At 37.5% G+C, this 18,316-nt stretch overlaps 1 protein-coding gene across 8 annotated transcripts in view; it reads left to right on the top strand.

Annotated features, from left to right (window-relative positions):
• The window catches only part of NHSL1 (NHS like 1), a 146,826-nt gene extending 128,858 nt beyond the window's left edge, over positions 1-17,968 (top strand). For 4 of the 8 annotated variants that reach the window (XM_034418899.3, XM_034418900.3, XM_034418904.3 and 1 more), the window contains exons 5-8: positions 4,175-4,306; positions 7,942-11,238; positions 11,803-11,932; positions 15,719-17,968. In XM_034418899.3, the coding sequence (XP_034274790.2) occupies positions 4,175-4,306; positions 7,942-11,238; positions 11,803-11,932; positions 15,719-16,364 (4,205 nt within the window). In that variant the 3' untranslated portion in view covers positions 16,365-17,968. Of the gene's footprint in view, positions 1-4,174; positions 4,307-7,941; positions 11,239-11,802; positions 11,933-12,325; positions 12,568-15,718 lie in introns of those variants that run through there. The other 4 variants (XM_034418901.2, XM_034418902.3, XM_087882829.1 and 1 more) reach the window with 2 other exon arrangements.
• Positions 17,969-18,316: the final 348 nt, after the last annotated feature.

Genomic DNA, 18,316 nt, shown 5'->3' with positions numbered 1-18,316 from the left:
TTCTCTAAGGAAGACAGAGCAGAATAATTAGCAGGCTTTCATTTTTGCCAGAATTATTAAGCAAGAGGGAAAGCAGGGAGAAGAAAAAAATTGAGTTGCAAAAGCCCTAAAACCTGTTCATCAAGAATCTGAAAAAGACTATAGAAGGAGATTGCAAGCATAGCTGAATTAGGCTTTTTTTTTTCTGGATATGATGATAGGTTAGGTCATAATTCAGGAAGTTGATGCAAAAAAACTCAAGCAATTGTTATTTCTGGTTTTCTATATAGCCTATAGCTATATAGGGATGTTTCTGATCCTTAGAAAACATGAACGTTCCTTCTCAGAGGCACAAGAAGAGAAGCACGACTGAAAGATTGAAAACTTGAATTCTTGGTCCTTTACAAGGGATTCATCATTCTTAATCCATCTGGGTTTTGTTCTTTCCTGCTTAAAAAGGAGTGTCAGACTCAAAGCACTATTTTTGAACTGCAATCACATGCTAATCTACAAGATCGGTTAAACCAACTGACTTTTTTCATTAATAATCAATTAACACAGGTGCTTTCTTTTTCCAATGTGGTGACTAATATCTGCTTAACTATATTATTAGTCTTACCTTCTGAGAGAATTTTAATATAACTCAGCGATCAGGGTTCAGTAAAAAAAAATATGAAAGGAAGAAATAGATAAAACAGAAATCCGTGTACCCTAGAAGAGCAAAAAAAAAAAAAATGTTTGTGGAAATTAAATTGTTGAAAACTAATAAATAGGAGTTTTCACCCCTTATTTTCTGCCTTCTTAAAAATGTATGGTTGTATTCAGTTGGAGTTTCTTTGTTAATATAGTCTTGCCCTCCACTGAATTGGTTTCTCTTCAGTTCTGCAGTCTCTGCATGCCTTCCAGATCTGGTGGATGTAGAGATCCTTTCAGATTTATTATTAGAACACATGATATCAAGAGGACAAAGGAAATGGGGACAGTCCTGTTATGTTAGCAGAAGTATCTTCCTACAGTCATGGGTGCAAACAAGATAAAAAAGTACATGTAAGTCAAAAACATTTAATAGGGAAGATGCCAATTGTTTAATCTTATTTGACCCACAAAAGATAGACACAGGGATTTTAAAACATGGATCAGAGAGTAATGTGATCCTAAAGCAGAAAGACGTCAACTCTGCTAAAGTGTTCATTTTTCATGCTTTATGGCTATTTATATCTGAGTAAATACACAAAGATTCCACTATAAATCTGTCCTCCCAAATATTTGCTTTTTAGATAAAATATTCTTTTCAGGTAAGAAAATAAATATATAATTAAATATATGTCTCTGGTCTTTGTGAGACAAGAGGACTAGGTCATAAGAATCCATTGTTTCTTCTTCCATAGAAATATTATTTATGACAGTCTAGGCCAGCCACAGTGGATTTTATTACAATAAAATATTAATATTGCTGAACTAATATTAACTTTAAACGTCCTATTTAAAAATTAAAAGCCTGTAAAATAAAATTAATTAATAATGAACATGATATTTCACTGGTCTGCAAGGACGTAATGCCTTCCCACCTTTAGTTTCATCTGTCAGTGCTCTTCTAGTAAGATAAATTCTAGTACTAAAACTTGATATGAATATACTGAAGACTTAAGTTAAGAGAACGAACTGCTGAATTGTTATCAGCTTTGGGAGTGGATTTAGTCTCATGAATTAGCAGGAATTTAACTTGCTTTGAACATGATATACAATACGGGATATACAAGATGTAGTACACTTTTCCAGAGACCAGCAACTTTTTCTTTTCTTAACGCTGTTGTGTGTCTCTGGATGTGGTTTTACCCAAATACTTGGAAAGGGAGTAGTAGATATTACTTTGTGATTGTTGTCTCAAATAAAAGTTAAAAGCCTTTATTTGCTTACATATAACTAGCTTCATTGAGTTGCTTCTCAATTAGCAAGTGAAATTTAAACAGCACTGTGTAAATGTAAATTACAGCAAAAAAAAGTGGCTCAGAAATTCATAATGAAAAAATCGTGGAGTGCAATTTTAAGATAACAAACAATTTTCCTCTTTAGAGGTGTGCTAGACAAGCTCAAGCAGTACCTTACTAATCTACATAAACATTTTATAAAATGGCCACTTATAACACTATTCTAATTGGTGATAGGAAATTGAAGACTGAATGAGAATTCTAGTGAAAAAAGGATCAGTAAAATGAGCCTTCTAAGTATGAATATACACAGCTATTATCTAATTCTCTGAACATTCTCTCTGGTTTGCAAAGTCTGATACTGATATAATTTGGGATGAGATGTAGACAGCTGTAGTACTACTTTTATAGAATAGAGAGGCTTTTGGCACTTCTTCCAAGAGCCAATTTAATGACTAACAACAGTGGCACATCTGAGGAATTTTTTTCTGTAGTTTTTGCAGAAGTACTGCTGTTCAAATAAAAGCAATAATGTAAGAGGCTCCCTGGTATGTTGAACAGAGCAGAGTTGATGGTCTGAAACTCTTAATTTGTTCAACTGCAAATGCTCCTTCACTCCTAACATTAGAGATGTTCCATCTAACAAAAACAGGATATCTTTGGGCTCACATACAACATCATCTTCTCAAACTCCCAAATTTTTGTCCATGCAACTGAAGACAAAACAGTTACCTTTAGTCTGGATTATAGTGTTGTTATAATCCAGAACATATTCATGTGTAAAGTTAAAAAAAAAAATCTCTTTTAAATCATTTGCATATCCCATGTTTTCCTTAAAACTGATCTGATGAATTGACCTGATCTAGGGACGATCCATAAACAACACATTCTAGCAATGCTAAAGATACTTTTCAGTGAGAAATAACTTGGCTAGTCAGAAATGTAAAGTATGGAACAATTCAAATACCTGTATTTTTTTTCCCTTTGCTACAGTGAAGACAAGATGAAAGAGCTTAATCTAATTTTCTGAAACTTTTAAATCAAATATTTTGTGAATACAAACAAAAACCAAAATGTGAAGTATATTTGATCTGTAATCTGTTTGAAAGAATAAAAACAAGAGCAGAATATAAATATGGCTATTGACAAGTAGTCAACTTATTAACTCACTGAAAAAAAATGGAAATGTCTATAACTATCTGACCTGGAAAACTGCTGTTGGGTCCATTATGATGCAGCACATAGTCAATTATAAGGCTTACTTCTGTTACATGCAACATGAATCACCTTAAATTACTTAAACCTCATTTTGATTCAAACGGTTCAGCAAATGTAGCATCCAGTGGTGATAGATTAAACATAGTTGAGATTTCAAGTGGAAAAGCAGTTCATTATAATTATAGTTTGTTTATCCAGTAATGCTATGACTTAGTATGCTTTTTGTGAATGATCAGAATGAAATGGAGTATATTATCTTTTGGATCAGAGATAGCCGATTTAAATAAAAAATATTCCTTATTCCATGATTAGGCAAACACACACACATATATTTAAGACTTACAGAATCATACAGATATAAATAAGTCATTTTTGGCAGCATACAGTCATAATACTGTATATTTTGATGTTATATGTAACAGTATGTACATGTATCTCAAATGTTTTCCAAAACCATTTTCACTTGAAAACCTATTTTTGGTTGTGCTGATTAGGTCTTAATTTGACTTAGGTTATGTAAACACTATCGTTTACATGTCTATATTTATGACTTACAGTGTTTTGTGAATCCAACAAATTTTAACACATTCTACTAAATATAATTAGTAGAAGGGTCAGCAACGTTTTCTAGTGCTGGCACCTGATAAACCAGGCTAATCCCAGATCATCCAAAATCACAGGGATCAAATCACCAAGAAATTATCCACATAGGCCAGGGGTGGGCAACTGTGGCCCTTATACAACCTGTGGACTTCAACTCCCAGAATTCCTGAGACAGCCAAGCTGGGTCAGGAATTCTGGGAGTTGAAGTCCACAGGTCATAAAGGGGCCACATTTGCCCACCTCTGACATAGGCATTTAATTTTTTTTTTTTTTACATTTTAAGCCTTACAGTTGCAGAGTGCTGTATCTGTTCCTGCTTTGTATGACCGTGCTAACATCATATATTAATGCCTTTTCTTCATTTCTACTATAAGCAAGTGAAAGAAAGTGCATGATGTCAGTCTGCTTGAAAATAATGGTGCTTTGCTTGTTCTACTGTACATCAGGGGAGAATTTTGACCGCCAAGCCAGCATACGGAGGTCTTTGATTTACACAGACACTGTGGTAAGGCGGCCGAAGAAAATGAAAAGGCGAAAGACTATTACAGGAGTCCCTGACAACATCCAAAGAGAGCTAGGTATGGCTCATCAGAACTGTATTCCATTTCAATTAATTGCTGATCGTAACTAAACTCATAACATTTAATTGCGCTTTTGGAAACCAATACAGTCTGATAGCCTTTTAAAAGTTCCAAATGAATGTATGGTTGGTCACTAAGAAAGAATAGCGAGTGCGTTCTTTGTGTTTTAAACTCATCTGGACCCTTAGCCCATTTATAACTTTCCAAAATCAACATTCTGTTTATTTATTAAAAACATGTAGCTGCCCCTCTTCTAACCGACTCTGAGTGGCTCCCAATCTAATGTTAAAACAGCGTATCAAATCATATTAAAACTGAAAATTAAACAGATCAAAATATTAAAAACATTATCACATGACCATGGGCATGGGCATGATGCAAATGTTTGCAATGACTGAAAGTGCTTACAGCCCATAAAGCAGGGGTGAAATCCAGCAGGTTCTGACAGGTTCTGAAGAACCGGTAGCGGAAATTTTGAGTAGTTCGGAGAACCGGCAAATACTACCTCTGGCTGGCCCCAGAGTGAGATGGGAATGGAGATTTGCAATGTCCTTCCCCTGGAGTGGGGTGGGAATGGAGATTTTGCGGTATCCTTCCTCTGCCACGCTCACCAAGCCACACCACGCCCACCAAGCCACGCCCACAGAACCGGTAGTAAAAAAATTTGGATTTCACCACTGCCAAAAAGCATTTTTTCTGAGGCTATTGTGGTTTCCAATTATCGTTAAAAGAAATGGTCATAAGATGAGGACTACCTGTAACATCGTTTGAATGATGTCAACAGGGAAGTTGGATATAATCAGAGTTCTCATATAAAAAATTAATTTAAAATCTTTGTAGATGATAAAGCATTATGTGATTTGGGGTCTCAGACTAATCTTTGCAGTGGCTTTATGCACCATGCAAAGAACAACTGCACATATATCAAAACTGGAATTTCCTTATGATTGTGTTTTTAGAAGAAATCCATGCTAAATAAAGGTGAATATGACCAAACAACTAAAACATAGGGTAATTTGAATAACATCTACAGCTTCCTCCAAATTGTGCACAATTGGAATTTTACTTCTCTTTATCTCTCTCTTGAGACAGGTCCTCATGCAGCATCATATTTCATTTTTAAAGTGTTTCTAATTTCAAGAGAGATAGGAGGAACTGAAGTTCATGGAATCCAATCCTCCTTTCATGCACAGTTAGCCACAGTGATTTTATAAATGAGAACCTGTGATCCTCATGTAGAATTCTGAATGTGAAACACCAGCTTTTTATTATTCTCTTCCTCTTTGTTTACTTCCTCTGTGCTAGCAACTGTTCAATTTTCTGATGACCACTTACTTCTAACCCATTTAGAATATGCCTTGCATATTGCATTGGAGAAAAGATAGCTTGTAATTGCCTTTTTCAAGATACAGGAACCCATGGCCCATCCACAACTTCCAAGATTTACCACAATGAAAGCCGAGCAGGGCTTTTTAAAGCAATTTTTAAAAATTACACAAGGTTATAAAATTCTATTTTCCATGTGTGTATATGTCTTCATCCTATTTGTATTGCTAATGGAAAGGGATCTCTGGAGGAGGATAAAATTATGAGAACCAAGAAGTTACTTTCAAATTTTAAAAATAAATGTAAGAAACTCAAATTAAATGGAGCTTATTTGGGAAAATGAATGTTAAAGAAAGAGAAAATAAATGCACAAACATAATAGAGGTATCTTAGACTTAATCATCTGGAATCAGTACTTGTATGGCATATAAGAAAAGAGCTCTATGCATGCGTTGCCTAGAGAGTGATTAACAGCAAATTACAGTGAATATAATTTCTTGTTCAGTCAAGAGGACAATTTATTAATGTAGAAAGTGAGAATGTTCAATCCTCAGATGTTGCAAGGAAAAAAAATCTAAATCCATACACTAATAACCCAATTAAACAGTTATTGTAAGTATTCACTTCAGAAATGTCCTGCTAGATTAAATCAAAGTACATTTTAATTCAGGATTCTGTTCCTTAGACTGGCCAATCAGATGTCTCACAGGCTGGAAAATATACCTCCTTTTCACCTTTCTTGCCTCTACAACTGGCATTTGTATATGCTGGAGTAGAATAAATATTAATGCTAATAGCCTTGACCTCTTCCAAAGAACTTTATCTACCCTACTTCTAAAGACATCTCAGTCTAGTAGCCATTACATTCTAGTAGCTTTTTGACAATAAATTCCACATCTTAGTGGATATGATGTTCAGCAGAAAGAGATACACGACCAATGTCCTCCACATACTTGGGCTCAGGTTTCCATCAGATATGTGCTAGTTATTTGGAAGATAACATCTTATCTCCTAAATTATAGCAATGGCGAGTTATTGTTATTTTTGCTGATCATCATATGTTATGCAAGGTTTTCATATTACATTGCTATCATCAGCCAGCTTTTACTATGGAAAATTCTATAGAAATGTTAAAAAATGTTCCTTTTTGGAATCTATATCAGAAATGAGTGGAATATTTATTTCTTTATTTATTAGATTTATTTGCCACATGTTTTATTTCAAAGCGACTCTGGGCAGCTCACAGCATTAAGAGCATTAAAACCATAAAAACAAAAAATGTCTAGAATGATAAAAATGTTATGACACTCAAAGATAAAATTATAGCTAAAGGATGGGGAGAGGGGAAGCAGGATGTATTATGGGGGGAGGTGGGATTGCCTCTTAATTTATCAACCCCTTTCCAGTATGAAACTTACCCACTTGGGCTCCAACTCATCTGGCAGAAGCAGGTCTTCAGGCCCTTAAAGTAGGTCAGAAGGTGGAAGCCAATTTCACCTTAGGGATTAAGATATTCCAAAGTGCAGGAGCCATGACAGAGAAAGGCTCCCTCCTGCACCTTGCCAGCCAAAATTCCTTGACTGATGGGCCCGTAGCATCCCTCCTCTGCCAGGGCTGGCCAGTTCCAAAGTTCAGTAACCTGGACTCACGCCATGCAGGACTTTAAATGTAGTTAAAGACCCAGATCTTGAAGCTCCATGCACCCAAAACCATCCAGTCTTGCCTGAATGGGTTCAGCCAAGGTTCAGTCAAAGCCTGTTGTCCCTCATCCAGGGCCCCCCACTGCTTCCAGGTACTGTGAGAGGACATCACTTGGATTACCAGCACACTTGGATACTCAATTATAAAGTTGAGTATCATTAGCATACTGATGATACTTCAACCCCTGAATGAGTGATCTCATTCAGCGGCTTCATGTAGATGTTAAAAAGGGTGGAGATATATTGACCCCATGGCACGGCACAAAGGAGCTGCTGTGGGCTGGATTCGACAAGAGAGCCAGCTGATATGGTTTAAAATATATTTGAATTGAAGCACACAAGGAACCTACTAGCCTGCTGTTGGTTGTCTTTATGCGTTTTCATCTATTTTCGTCTTTTTTAAAAAATCCTAATATATCACATTTGCAATATAGAGTGCAAATATAAACATGCCAAGAGTCTTTCATTAGGAATATCTGAACATATTGGAGCCTGTATGTAAATGTGAGTTCTATATAAACTTTTTATTAACTGACACATTTTAAAATGCAATTATAACAATGCTGTATATTTATTTTTCTAACAGTTTTGTTTTAATATCTACAGTTGGCAATGGCAAATATGATATCCGGGGCCATTCATTATGTGTCCCTGATCATTATTCTACACTAGGAAGACTTGAGAGCTGTCAGTCTTCTATGCAGCAGTGTGGCACCAAAGACTCCAGCTGTCAGACAGAAGAAGTTAAAGTGGTGCCACCTTCAGTTAGGCGAATACGTGCACAGAAAGGTCAAGGAATTGCAGCCCAGATGTCACAGCTTTCCAGTTCTTCTGGAAACATGTCTGTGATGAGTGATTCTGCTGGAGTCATGTCTACTTCTCGCCTAACTAATGACCTGGGCTTTCACAGTCTACCTCGGTCTGCAGCAAGAGTGTCCCTACAGTTACTTGAACGTAGGCACAGCCTCTCCAAGTCAACAGAAAATGGACCTTTGTTACATCACGTAGGTGTGTGGCAAGAGAATGAAAGAATGGATGATATGAGAAATGGCTGTAGGATAAATGGGCTACAGAGGCCAAAATCTCAAGAATTAAACTCTGAGAATGGAAAAACAGAAGGCACAACATGTATGATCTCTCCACGTGTTGCATATTCTACCATCATCACACCAAAATCTTCCCTATCATCCTCTTCAGACGTTATGAATAACAACCCAGGAGAGAATTCCGAGACAATAGATAGGAAAATGGTGAACTCTTCTTTGTATCTAAAGCCTAGAGACAATCTTGGCAGTGGCACAATAAATGCAAAAGAGCAACGTCACTCTTCTAATGGCACCTGGAGTGACACCAGCTCAACACATCACTCACATTCCTCAGACACCACTATCTCATCCAACGGTGTAATGGTGTTTGTATCCTTTTGTGATACAGGAACTACAGAAAGTATCCCCCAAAGTGTGACTTATAATTTTAGGAACAATCACCATTCATCAAGCCATTCTCACGACATCAATGGTAGAAGTGAATCAAGTTACACTGTGGACAACATACAGGACAAAGTTAAACAAAATGCAAAGCACTGTGGATTCAAACATTGTGGAAATGACACCACCACCTTACACATGTCAAAAAGTGCCATTCCAGGTTGCTCCAGCTCTGACACCCTTGAAAGAGTCTTAGCCAAAGAAGACTCACACTCTTTATATTCTGTGGACAGTGATGTCTGTTACCCTTCTATGCATGGGGATTCAGATGTCCAGTCTGTTAAAAGTTGCAATGAAAATGGCTTTGCAAATCCCAGGCATAGTGTCATTAATGTGTTTGCTGGAACTGAAAAGAAATCTCTGGAAGATTTTGTGAGCTCCAATGACAAGTCACTCACACGTAACATTTCTTTAAAAAAGGCAAAAAAACCACCTCTCCCACCATCTAGAACAGATTCTCTTCGAAGAACCCCCAAGAATAAACCGCAGTCCAGTGGACAAGTACTGGATGATAAGCTGATAGCTAGCCTTCAACATTCCTTGCAACTGAACCTCCAGTGCAAAAATGGCAGCTCACCGTCACAAAGTCCCTGCAGTGATTATGATGATCCTTGGGTGCTGCGGTCTCGTAGCCAGAGCACTGTGAGTGCCAGTAGCAGCATGATGTCTGCCACAGGACTGAACATGTATTCCATCTGTGCAGTTACCCCAGCCCAGAGTGACACAAGTAGCATCAAATCAGAATACACTGATCAGTGGTGTTACTACAGTGATTATCCTGGGATTCCAGATGACCATTTAAAATCCACATCAATTCATTCCTCTAATACTGTACCAAAGTTAATTGATTATAATGTTAGTCACCTTAGTGATGGGTCAAGGGCTTCTATACCACAAGTGCCCTCTGGAGTGGCCAAAACAAAAGCTATTTCTCCAGAAAAATCACAGAGAGTTACATCGCCATCTAGTGGGTATTCTAGCCAGTCCAACACACCCACAGCACTTACACCAGTGCCTGTCATTCTAAAGTCTATGTCAACAGGAAATGCGAAGTCCAAGATGAAGCCTAGAGTGCCTGAAAGAAAATCAAGTCTGCTGTCTTCAGTTTCAGTGTCTTCCTCTTCCACCTCTCTGTCATCAAATACATCTGCTGAAGGAACTGTGAAGAAACCTGATCCTACCCTGAGCTTCCCTCCAGTTACATCATCTTCACTACTATCTTCAGATTCCAATGACCCTCTTCTTCCTCCCCCACCACCTCCCCTAACAGATGTTACTGATCTTCCCCAGTCACCTGAATCACCAAATTTTCCACCTCCTCCCCCAGATGTTGTCACAAACTCTTCTTTTCCTCAGCATATTGAATGGTTTAAAAATCAAGATACTTCAAATCATTCTTCTCATTCATTACTTCCTGATTCTTCTCATCACCTCCTACCCACTTTTCCAACTTCAGTTCCTCCCCCAGCCCCACCCTTGGATCCCAAATTCATGAGAGATGGCCATAAACCTGTACCATACTCTTTCAAGAAACATAATTTGGACGGTTCTTGCAACAATGCAAAACAGCCCTTAAACAAGGATGATGTCCCAAGGCCTGCAATGCCACTAATAACTACTGAAGCTCTCCAGATGGTACAGCTGAGGTCAGTGAAGAAAGCTATGAAGTCAGAGGTTGAGCAGTCAGATGAGTCTGCTTCCAAAGCAAGTCCTCAGGAAAAAAAACAGGATTCTTTTCCTGCTGAGTTGCCTTTCAAATCACATTTGTCAGGAGGATACAGTGACATGCTGGATGCAGTTGGGGATGAAGCCCAGAGAGCTTCTGTTTGTTGCCCAAATAGCAGAAGGTCTGAACCTATCAGTGCTAAAATGCCCAGAAATGCAATAAGCATAATTAACTCATTTGCCAGAGAGTCACAACCAGACAAAGCTGGAGAAGCTTTGGTGCAGAACCAAGACTCTCGTAGTAATCTTGCATGTTCATCCCTTCAGGAACAATCTGGATTTCTCAGCAAGCCTCAGGATATATTGCCAAACAAGAAGCCACCGCCTGTTTCAAAGAAACCCAAACTGTTCCTGATTGTGCCACCCCCACAGCCTGATGTTACAACAGAGAAAATAGCTGTGGGTGAAACAGCAAAAAGCATTCCGAGTACAACTACGAAGGATGCTGAAATTGCACAGTACAGCCAGGTTAACAATTATCCTACGGATGGATTCGGTTCCTATGAAATGGAGTCTAACAGTCTTGTATCAGAAGGAGGAGCTGCGAGTCCTATCTCCTGTGAAACCAGGGTCTCTATTCTGCAGCCCCAGCAGGAGGAGACGGCTTCCTCATGTGAACGAAGCAGTCCAGACAGAAATGTAGACAGCATCTCTGGAGCAGAGAAGCAGTTTTCTCACGAGGATGAAAGTTGTAAGTTTTTTTCCACTGTGTTTTGTCTTTTCACCTAGTCTATTAGTCATCAATCACATCTGGAATTATGGAGAGTCACATCATAAGAACAGTAAAGATTTTTACTTTGTATATGGTAAAGATTACATGTCGTCTATATAATTTCATACTAGTCTTAAGGAAAACCAGAAAGCTCGGGTTACTATGAGTATAATGAAATTATTACCTAATTCTTTTATTTAAAAAAAACCTTATTAGTTAGGATTTTATTAGCTTTATCCCTATTCTAAAAAAATTCCTGGGACTAAAATACAGGTTCTAAATTAAGGTGATGATGATTTCTTTATTGGGGGAAGGGTTCCATTTTGATTCCATCCAAAAACTTTCACCAGGATTTAATTTTCTTCATAAACCAGTAAAAGCCTTTCATGGACACCAGTTACTGAGAACGTTATTAAAAGATAGGGCCGATTGTTGCAGAGTTTGTGAGAAATGTACAGACTGTATTTGTTCATTTGTCATTCTGTTAACTATTGCAATAGATTACATTTTTGCTTGTTTTTTTTTTTCATCCTCGTATTTTAGCTGAAGCAATTGAAGCAGATGCAGCAGCCAGCTTTTTGCTACAGAGCCCAAGCTATGGGGAAGGCAGTGAGATAATGGCAGTGCCAAGTCGACCAAGGACGACTGAGGATCTTTTTGCAGCCATTCACAGGTACTGCTTAAATTGTTTTTATAAGGTTACTTCATTGGGTGTCCTTTGTAGTTTCTTTAGTATATTTCTTCTATCATAACGTTTGTGCTTTCCAAATTTCATTAATTAATACATCCATGTCCCACATCTCTTGTATGTAGGGGAAATACCTTTCATTGCTTTACAATAATGTTTCATTCATTTTAAAATTTAACTCTCCTACCAACAAAATCATATTTTATTACATGATCAGCCATGGTCTCTTCTTGGTACCAGGTGGCTCCTTCTTTGATTGTATTTTTGTCTCAGTCTACATGATTTAACATATACTATTGCTTTTTCTGTGTATCTTTTCTTTCTCTTTCTCCCTCCATCTCTCTCTCTCTCTTTTTTTTTTTTTTACTCCTGGTGCAGTTTGGGACAGAGGCTCAACTCTAATACTTCATGGCAAGCTTGGCTTAAACTGGCAAGTAAACACAACATAACCATCATAAGGGAAAAACATACGACAATAGCCAGAATAGAGATTGCCATAATCTAATTAAAGATGACATGCTGCTTTATCAACGTGCAATACCGACAAACCCTACCCTAATCCAATTCTTTCTTAATTTAAAAAGGGGAAATGATTATAGGTACACATTTCAAGTATTTTAGCTTCCCCCAAATGATTTGAATTATGAACATCTTTTGAGGGAGTTATTGTCCAATGCATCCACAGAGCTTCAGGTTCAGGAAGGCTGGGTGAAGTCAATGTAAACTTTTTTTTTTTACAAGAAGGTTCTTTGGTGATAAATTTTTAGGAGCCAACACCCTCTAAAAATGCTTCAGGAGAATTCAATAGAGAAAGTACCGTATTAACGATTTGTAGTATCTAGCATGAAGCATTGTTTCCATCTAGTGGTCATTTATTGCCATTTATTGAGCTGGTTTCAAAGTAAAATTGAAAGTTGACTGCCCAACGCACACCAAGATGTTGCCTGCTTTTATTAATATGCACAGGAACTACAACACTTTAGTTACTCGAGGCACAAATATTTTCTTGCTATGTCCCAGTGTGGTAGAATGTTCTGTTGACTTTCAAAGGATAGGAATCATTGTAAAGATGACTTCAAATCATGTCCAAGTTATATTTTGCAATCAACAATGTCTTCCTGTGTCTGCATGGGGAAGGGTAGTCATGGGTCGTTTGATGACAGCAGTGTCATCGTGCGAGGCCCACCCTTTTACACATGCATCATGTCATCACTTGCAGAGCCCACGAGGGTAAAGCTTTAGCACAGACCTTCCAACCAGCTTTCATTAATCTAGTAACAGCAGCAAGGCCCTGCAATGTTAAAGCATGACAGCAAGAACAGTTTCGCAGCTGGGACTACACTATTTCATGACAGTTATTTGGGTTAAATTTAGGATAATTGACACAATTGTCAATTTTAATTCTGTAAAAGAGAATTTTTGTTAGTGTAGTGAAAAAATTGAGGATAGTTTCCAAAGAAGGGGAAGGGGAAGGGGAAGGGGAAGAAGAAGGAGGAGGAGGAGGGGGGGGGGAGGGTTTAGGTACATAAAATAAATGGGTAGTAGCAGAGTAGTAGTCATGATAAGAACAAGACCAGATATGGAGCCAGTTTGGTCTGGCAGTTAAGGCGCCAGGCTAGAAAGCGGGAGACTCTTGAGTTCTAGTTCTGCCTTAGGCATGAAACCCGGTTGGCTGACTTTGGGTCAAGCATTCTCTCTCAGCCCAGCCCACTTCACAGAGTTGTAGTTTTGAGGAAAATAGGAGAAAGAAGGAGTATTATGTATAGGTTCTCTGTCTTGAGCTACTTATAAAGTAATAAAGGTGGGATAAAATTTTAATAAATAAATAGAGAAAAAACTATATGTGAGAGAATATCATAATAAAGTGAGTGTGCTTTTCTATCACCATTGCAGGTGTTATTGTATAGGCGCCTTCATATTACATATTGTACATCCATAGGTTGCCATATCTTAACTAATACCATAATATCAATTAAGATCAGTTATCTTATACATGTTATCATTCTGATAGTTACAGACTTTACATGCTTGTCAGAGGAGGCTTCTTGTCAGGCAAGACAGAAAGAATGATATATAATAGAGGCCTTAGGAAAAAAACTACATTTTCATAAATGAAATTTTAAATTGCATAGTTTTGTATTCTTAAATTTTTTAATTTTCTGAATGATAATCTTTAAGGGGGGTCTGTATTGCACAGTTATATAAAACAACAGGTGCTGTTTAGATTATTTGTGTAAAACAAATAGAGAGCGGCAGTTTGCATTACACAACAGAGTGTAATGTGAATGTATCACCGCTCAATTTGCTACAGTGATACAACAGTGATACAATCTGCATTCCCAATCATTTCTGATTTTGTATTAACAAATTGTTCTCCCTGTCAAACTGAATATGGAAAAAGAACATTTTTCCATTGTTCTTAACATTTCTTGCTGATGTGTACTACTGCAAGTACATAAAAATATACAACCTAATTTTTGTTTTAGGGGCAGAATATATCAACAGAAATATGTTGGTTAGAACCTATAATTATAGTATTATGTTTCCAGAAACCATAGTACAGTTTTCTTCTCCACTACTCTGCCACATCACTCCCCTCCCTCCTTTTTTATCTGGAGGCTTAGCCATTTTGAATTGGTACCCTCCTCTTCTGCGATGGGTATTGCTTCCAGGGATAGAATTATATTGGTGGGGCTGCCATACACTGTGTCTAATTAAATGTAAACCGTAATTCAAGTCTACTGCAGCAGAGACCAGAAATTATGCCATACTTATTCCAATAATTATTTCTGAGTTACTTTAAAAATTGTTGTTGTATTTGGACAAACATGCTTGGTATTAAAGTTTGTATTGGAATGCAATTCAGATGATCACATGTTTGTTCCCTGTTTTAAACTATATATTCTGGGGGGGTTTTCCCTTCCATGTATATCCTTGTTGTTGCTTTAATGAATATCCTGTTCACCATGTGACCATAAATGTAGTTAGTTGAGTGCTGTTGCTAAATAGTGAAACACTGTGCCCAATTTGCTAATTGCTGTTTAATAGGAAAGTGAAGTGCTTGCTGGATTGATAGTTTCCCACAGAGCTTATAAATTTTATTTTGATTTCATTAATTCCATTCCCTTGGCAATTTCATTGGGAAATGCATATTCGTGCACATTTTGTAAATTGGAAGAGATTATTAGATTGGAAGAGATGATTAGATTGGAAATATGTGTTCATTAAAAGTAATGTTTAGCAAGTTTCAAATATTTGTTTTACAAAATAAACCACAACAGAAGAAACTTTTAAATTACATGCACAATGTTTGGTTTAGTTGTGTGCCCGGGAATTAAAAACACTTTTATGTCTGAAATATGGCATACAATTCCATTTTTGCCAAAACTACACTTCCAGTAAGTTCAATAACAGTAGTTACTGTATTCATATATTTCCTTCTTAACAAGTATAGATAGTCCTCATTTGGGACTACAATTGGGACCAACAATTTGATTATCAAGTAAGGTGGTCATAAAGTGAAAGCATAACTGTGCTTACGAATTTACTTCAACTTATTCTTGTTTTACACAAGAGCTTACTCTTGTGAAGGTTGTAAATATGAGGACTGGTCATAAAATTGTTCATCACTGTTGTAATTGCAGTCACTATCTGAGGCAGTCACTAAATGAAGACTACTTTATTATCTTTTTCGTATTGGGATGCAAAATAAGTCCTTAGATGAGAGGCTAGTAACTTTTTTTTCCCTGTTTTTTCCAACTCACAATTCAGATCCAAAAGGAAAGTCCTTGGCCGCAAAGATTCTGAGGAAGATCACGCTGTAAATCATTCTCCATCGCCCCCAGTTACACCTACTGGTTCTTCCCCAAACCTGCTTTCCCTGAGGCAGGCGGGGTCAATTCAGAGAAATATTCGCAAGAGCAGCACCAGCAACGACAACTTCAAGGCGCTCCTTCTTAAAAAGGGGAGCCGCTCCGACACCAGTTCTCGTATGTCCGCAGCAGAGATGCTAAAGAATACAGACCCAAGATTTCAAAGAACTAAAGTAGATTCTATCGGAGATCTGAGTGAGAGCATAGTGGGTTCCCCGACTAAGACCAAAAGGCCCCAGGAGGAATGGGCCAAGAGCGAAGGCCTGATGCCAAGGAGTCTGTCTCTATCCAGCACAAGATACAGCAGATCTCGAACCCCGCCCTCTGCCGCAAGTAGCAAGTATAGTGCTCGAAACCGGATCCAGAGTAGCCCTATGACTGTTATCAGTGAGGGTGATGTAGAAGTAGTTGAATCTGCAGAAAACAGAACTCGCAGATTTTCAGAAGAGGAACCACCCGATGTATTTGAGAGTGATGATACGGATATTAATGAAAATAGAGACTCTGCTGAGGATGACAATATGCTCAAGGATTTGTTATCTTAATGGGTAACTCAGAATGCCCTTGGTTTTTTTTAATATTAGTATTTAAACTTTTAAAAAAAAGTTTAAATGAGGTTTAAGAGGCTAGACTTTCATATATAACATGAAAGGCACCGAGTCTAAGTACAATTTAGGGTGAATTTGTGTATGGGATACTGTATAGATGATGCAGTACACTGATATTCTGTTCAACTCAATTGGACTGACTTTTTTGTTTGGAAGAAACTAGTAACCAGACCTCTGCATTCAAGCCTTAATAACAATAATAATAGTAATGACAGTTCTTGGATTCTAGTTTGAGCATGCTTTTTTTTTTCTTTTTTCTTTTTTGAGGGTGTAAAAAACTAAGTAAGTCTGCAAAAACAACAACGACGGGAAGCTTCTGTGGTACAGGTGGCAGTAACTTTTTAAGTATTATATTTATAAAACTTAGTAAACTTACCGCAGGGACTATTTGAAAGAAATGTGCAGCCTATTAGTTAGCAGGACAAGGCATTGTCCCACTGCTGCTTCTGATGTGATCTAGACTCCTCTTATGAGCTAACCATGTCCTAATAATATAACAAGGGTTTGGTTTAAATTTTGAAAATGACATCTGGAAAAGAAAAGAAAAAAACATTTGTGATACAGAAGTGACTGCTGTGCAGCCACATTACAATCCATCTGCTTGGATTTCAGAAGCCACTTTTTCTGTGTGGTTTCTCTGAATAAACTTTGAGGTATCCTTTTGCAGACCTTAAATAGTTGCAGGCTTATAATGGGGATGTAGATATATATTCAGGGGAAACATAATAAGCAGCCATTAATGTTTCAGTTTTAAAGTAAATGCAACATTGGAGAACTTACACCATAGAACTGTGAAGAATACGTTTTCCTTTTCTATTAAACTGTATTGTTAGTGTTTGTTTGTCAAAAAGGGAGAAGAGCTTTGAATAACATATCACTTGAAAGTTTCAACAGTAACTGTCTTTTTGTTACCAAAGAGTGCACTACAATTACTTTTACTTTTTAGGAATAGCCAGCATTTCCTCATTCTGGGGAAATAACATTGCTCATTTAGAAGACTTTAACGTTTATTAAGAATTTATCATTGATTTTAAAACAACAACAACAACATTTTCTTCCTTGTAAAGAAAACTACAGACAAAATAACTGCAGTTTTGCTCACAGTTTTGTAAAGAAGCTTTTAATTTTTGAAAAGGAATTTTGCATAAGTTGATAGTCTGTAAGGTTTTTATAATATTTGTACATAATGGAAGTTCTTAAGGTAATTCTTGTTTTCTCAGAGTTTGGAATTTCTACATTTTTAGATGTTAAGAGAAATCCTGTATGTAGATAATTTATTTTGATGAAAAACACTTGACTCCTTTTTTGCCCTCCATCTCTATATTGTTAATACTGTATATTTCAGGGGTCTTCATTCAACTGAAGAGGAAGATGGAGACAATGCTGGGATTCTGCTTTAATAAACAAGGCTGCCATTTGTCATCTTGCGACTCGAGTTAATGACCATTCTGTTTCCATACAACATCTTCTTAAACGAACATTAGCAAAAGATCATATTGGGAAATCCAGATGCTATCATTAAAATGTATTTATTAAATGGTGCTTATCTCTTATATGTTTGATTTTCCTCCAAAGAATGATAACCCACATAATTGGAAAGATCCAAAAGAAAAAAGGAGAACATTCCATGTTCCCTCCTGGACTACTGCAATGCTCTCTACATGGGGCTCCCCTTGAGGAGCACCCGGAGGCTCCAATTGGTACAGAATTGGCCACCCGGGGAATTATGGGAGCAAGAGGGCGCTCCCATGTGATGTCTCTCCTGCGCGAGCTGCATTGGCTTCCAGTGATCTTCCGGGTGCACTTCAAGGTATTGGTCACCACCTTTAGAGCGCTCCATGGCATCGGACCTGGGTATTTGCGAGACCGCCTTCTGCCGCCGATAGCCT

The sequence above is a fragment of the Pantherophis guttatus genome, chromosome 1 (genome assembly GCF_059756535.1).
Source record: "Pantherophis guttatus breed Tessera chromosome 1, ASM5975653v1, whole genome shotgun sequence".
Lineage (NCBI taxonomy): Eukaryota > Metazoa > Chordata > Lepidosauria > Squamata > Colubridae > Pantherophis > Pantherophis guttatus.
Note: the sequence above shows the minus strand (reverse complement) of the source record. Positions and strands in the feature narration are given on the sequence as shown.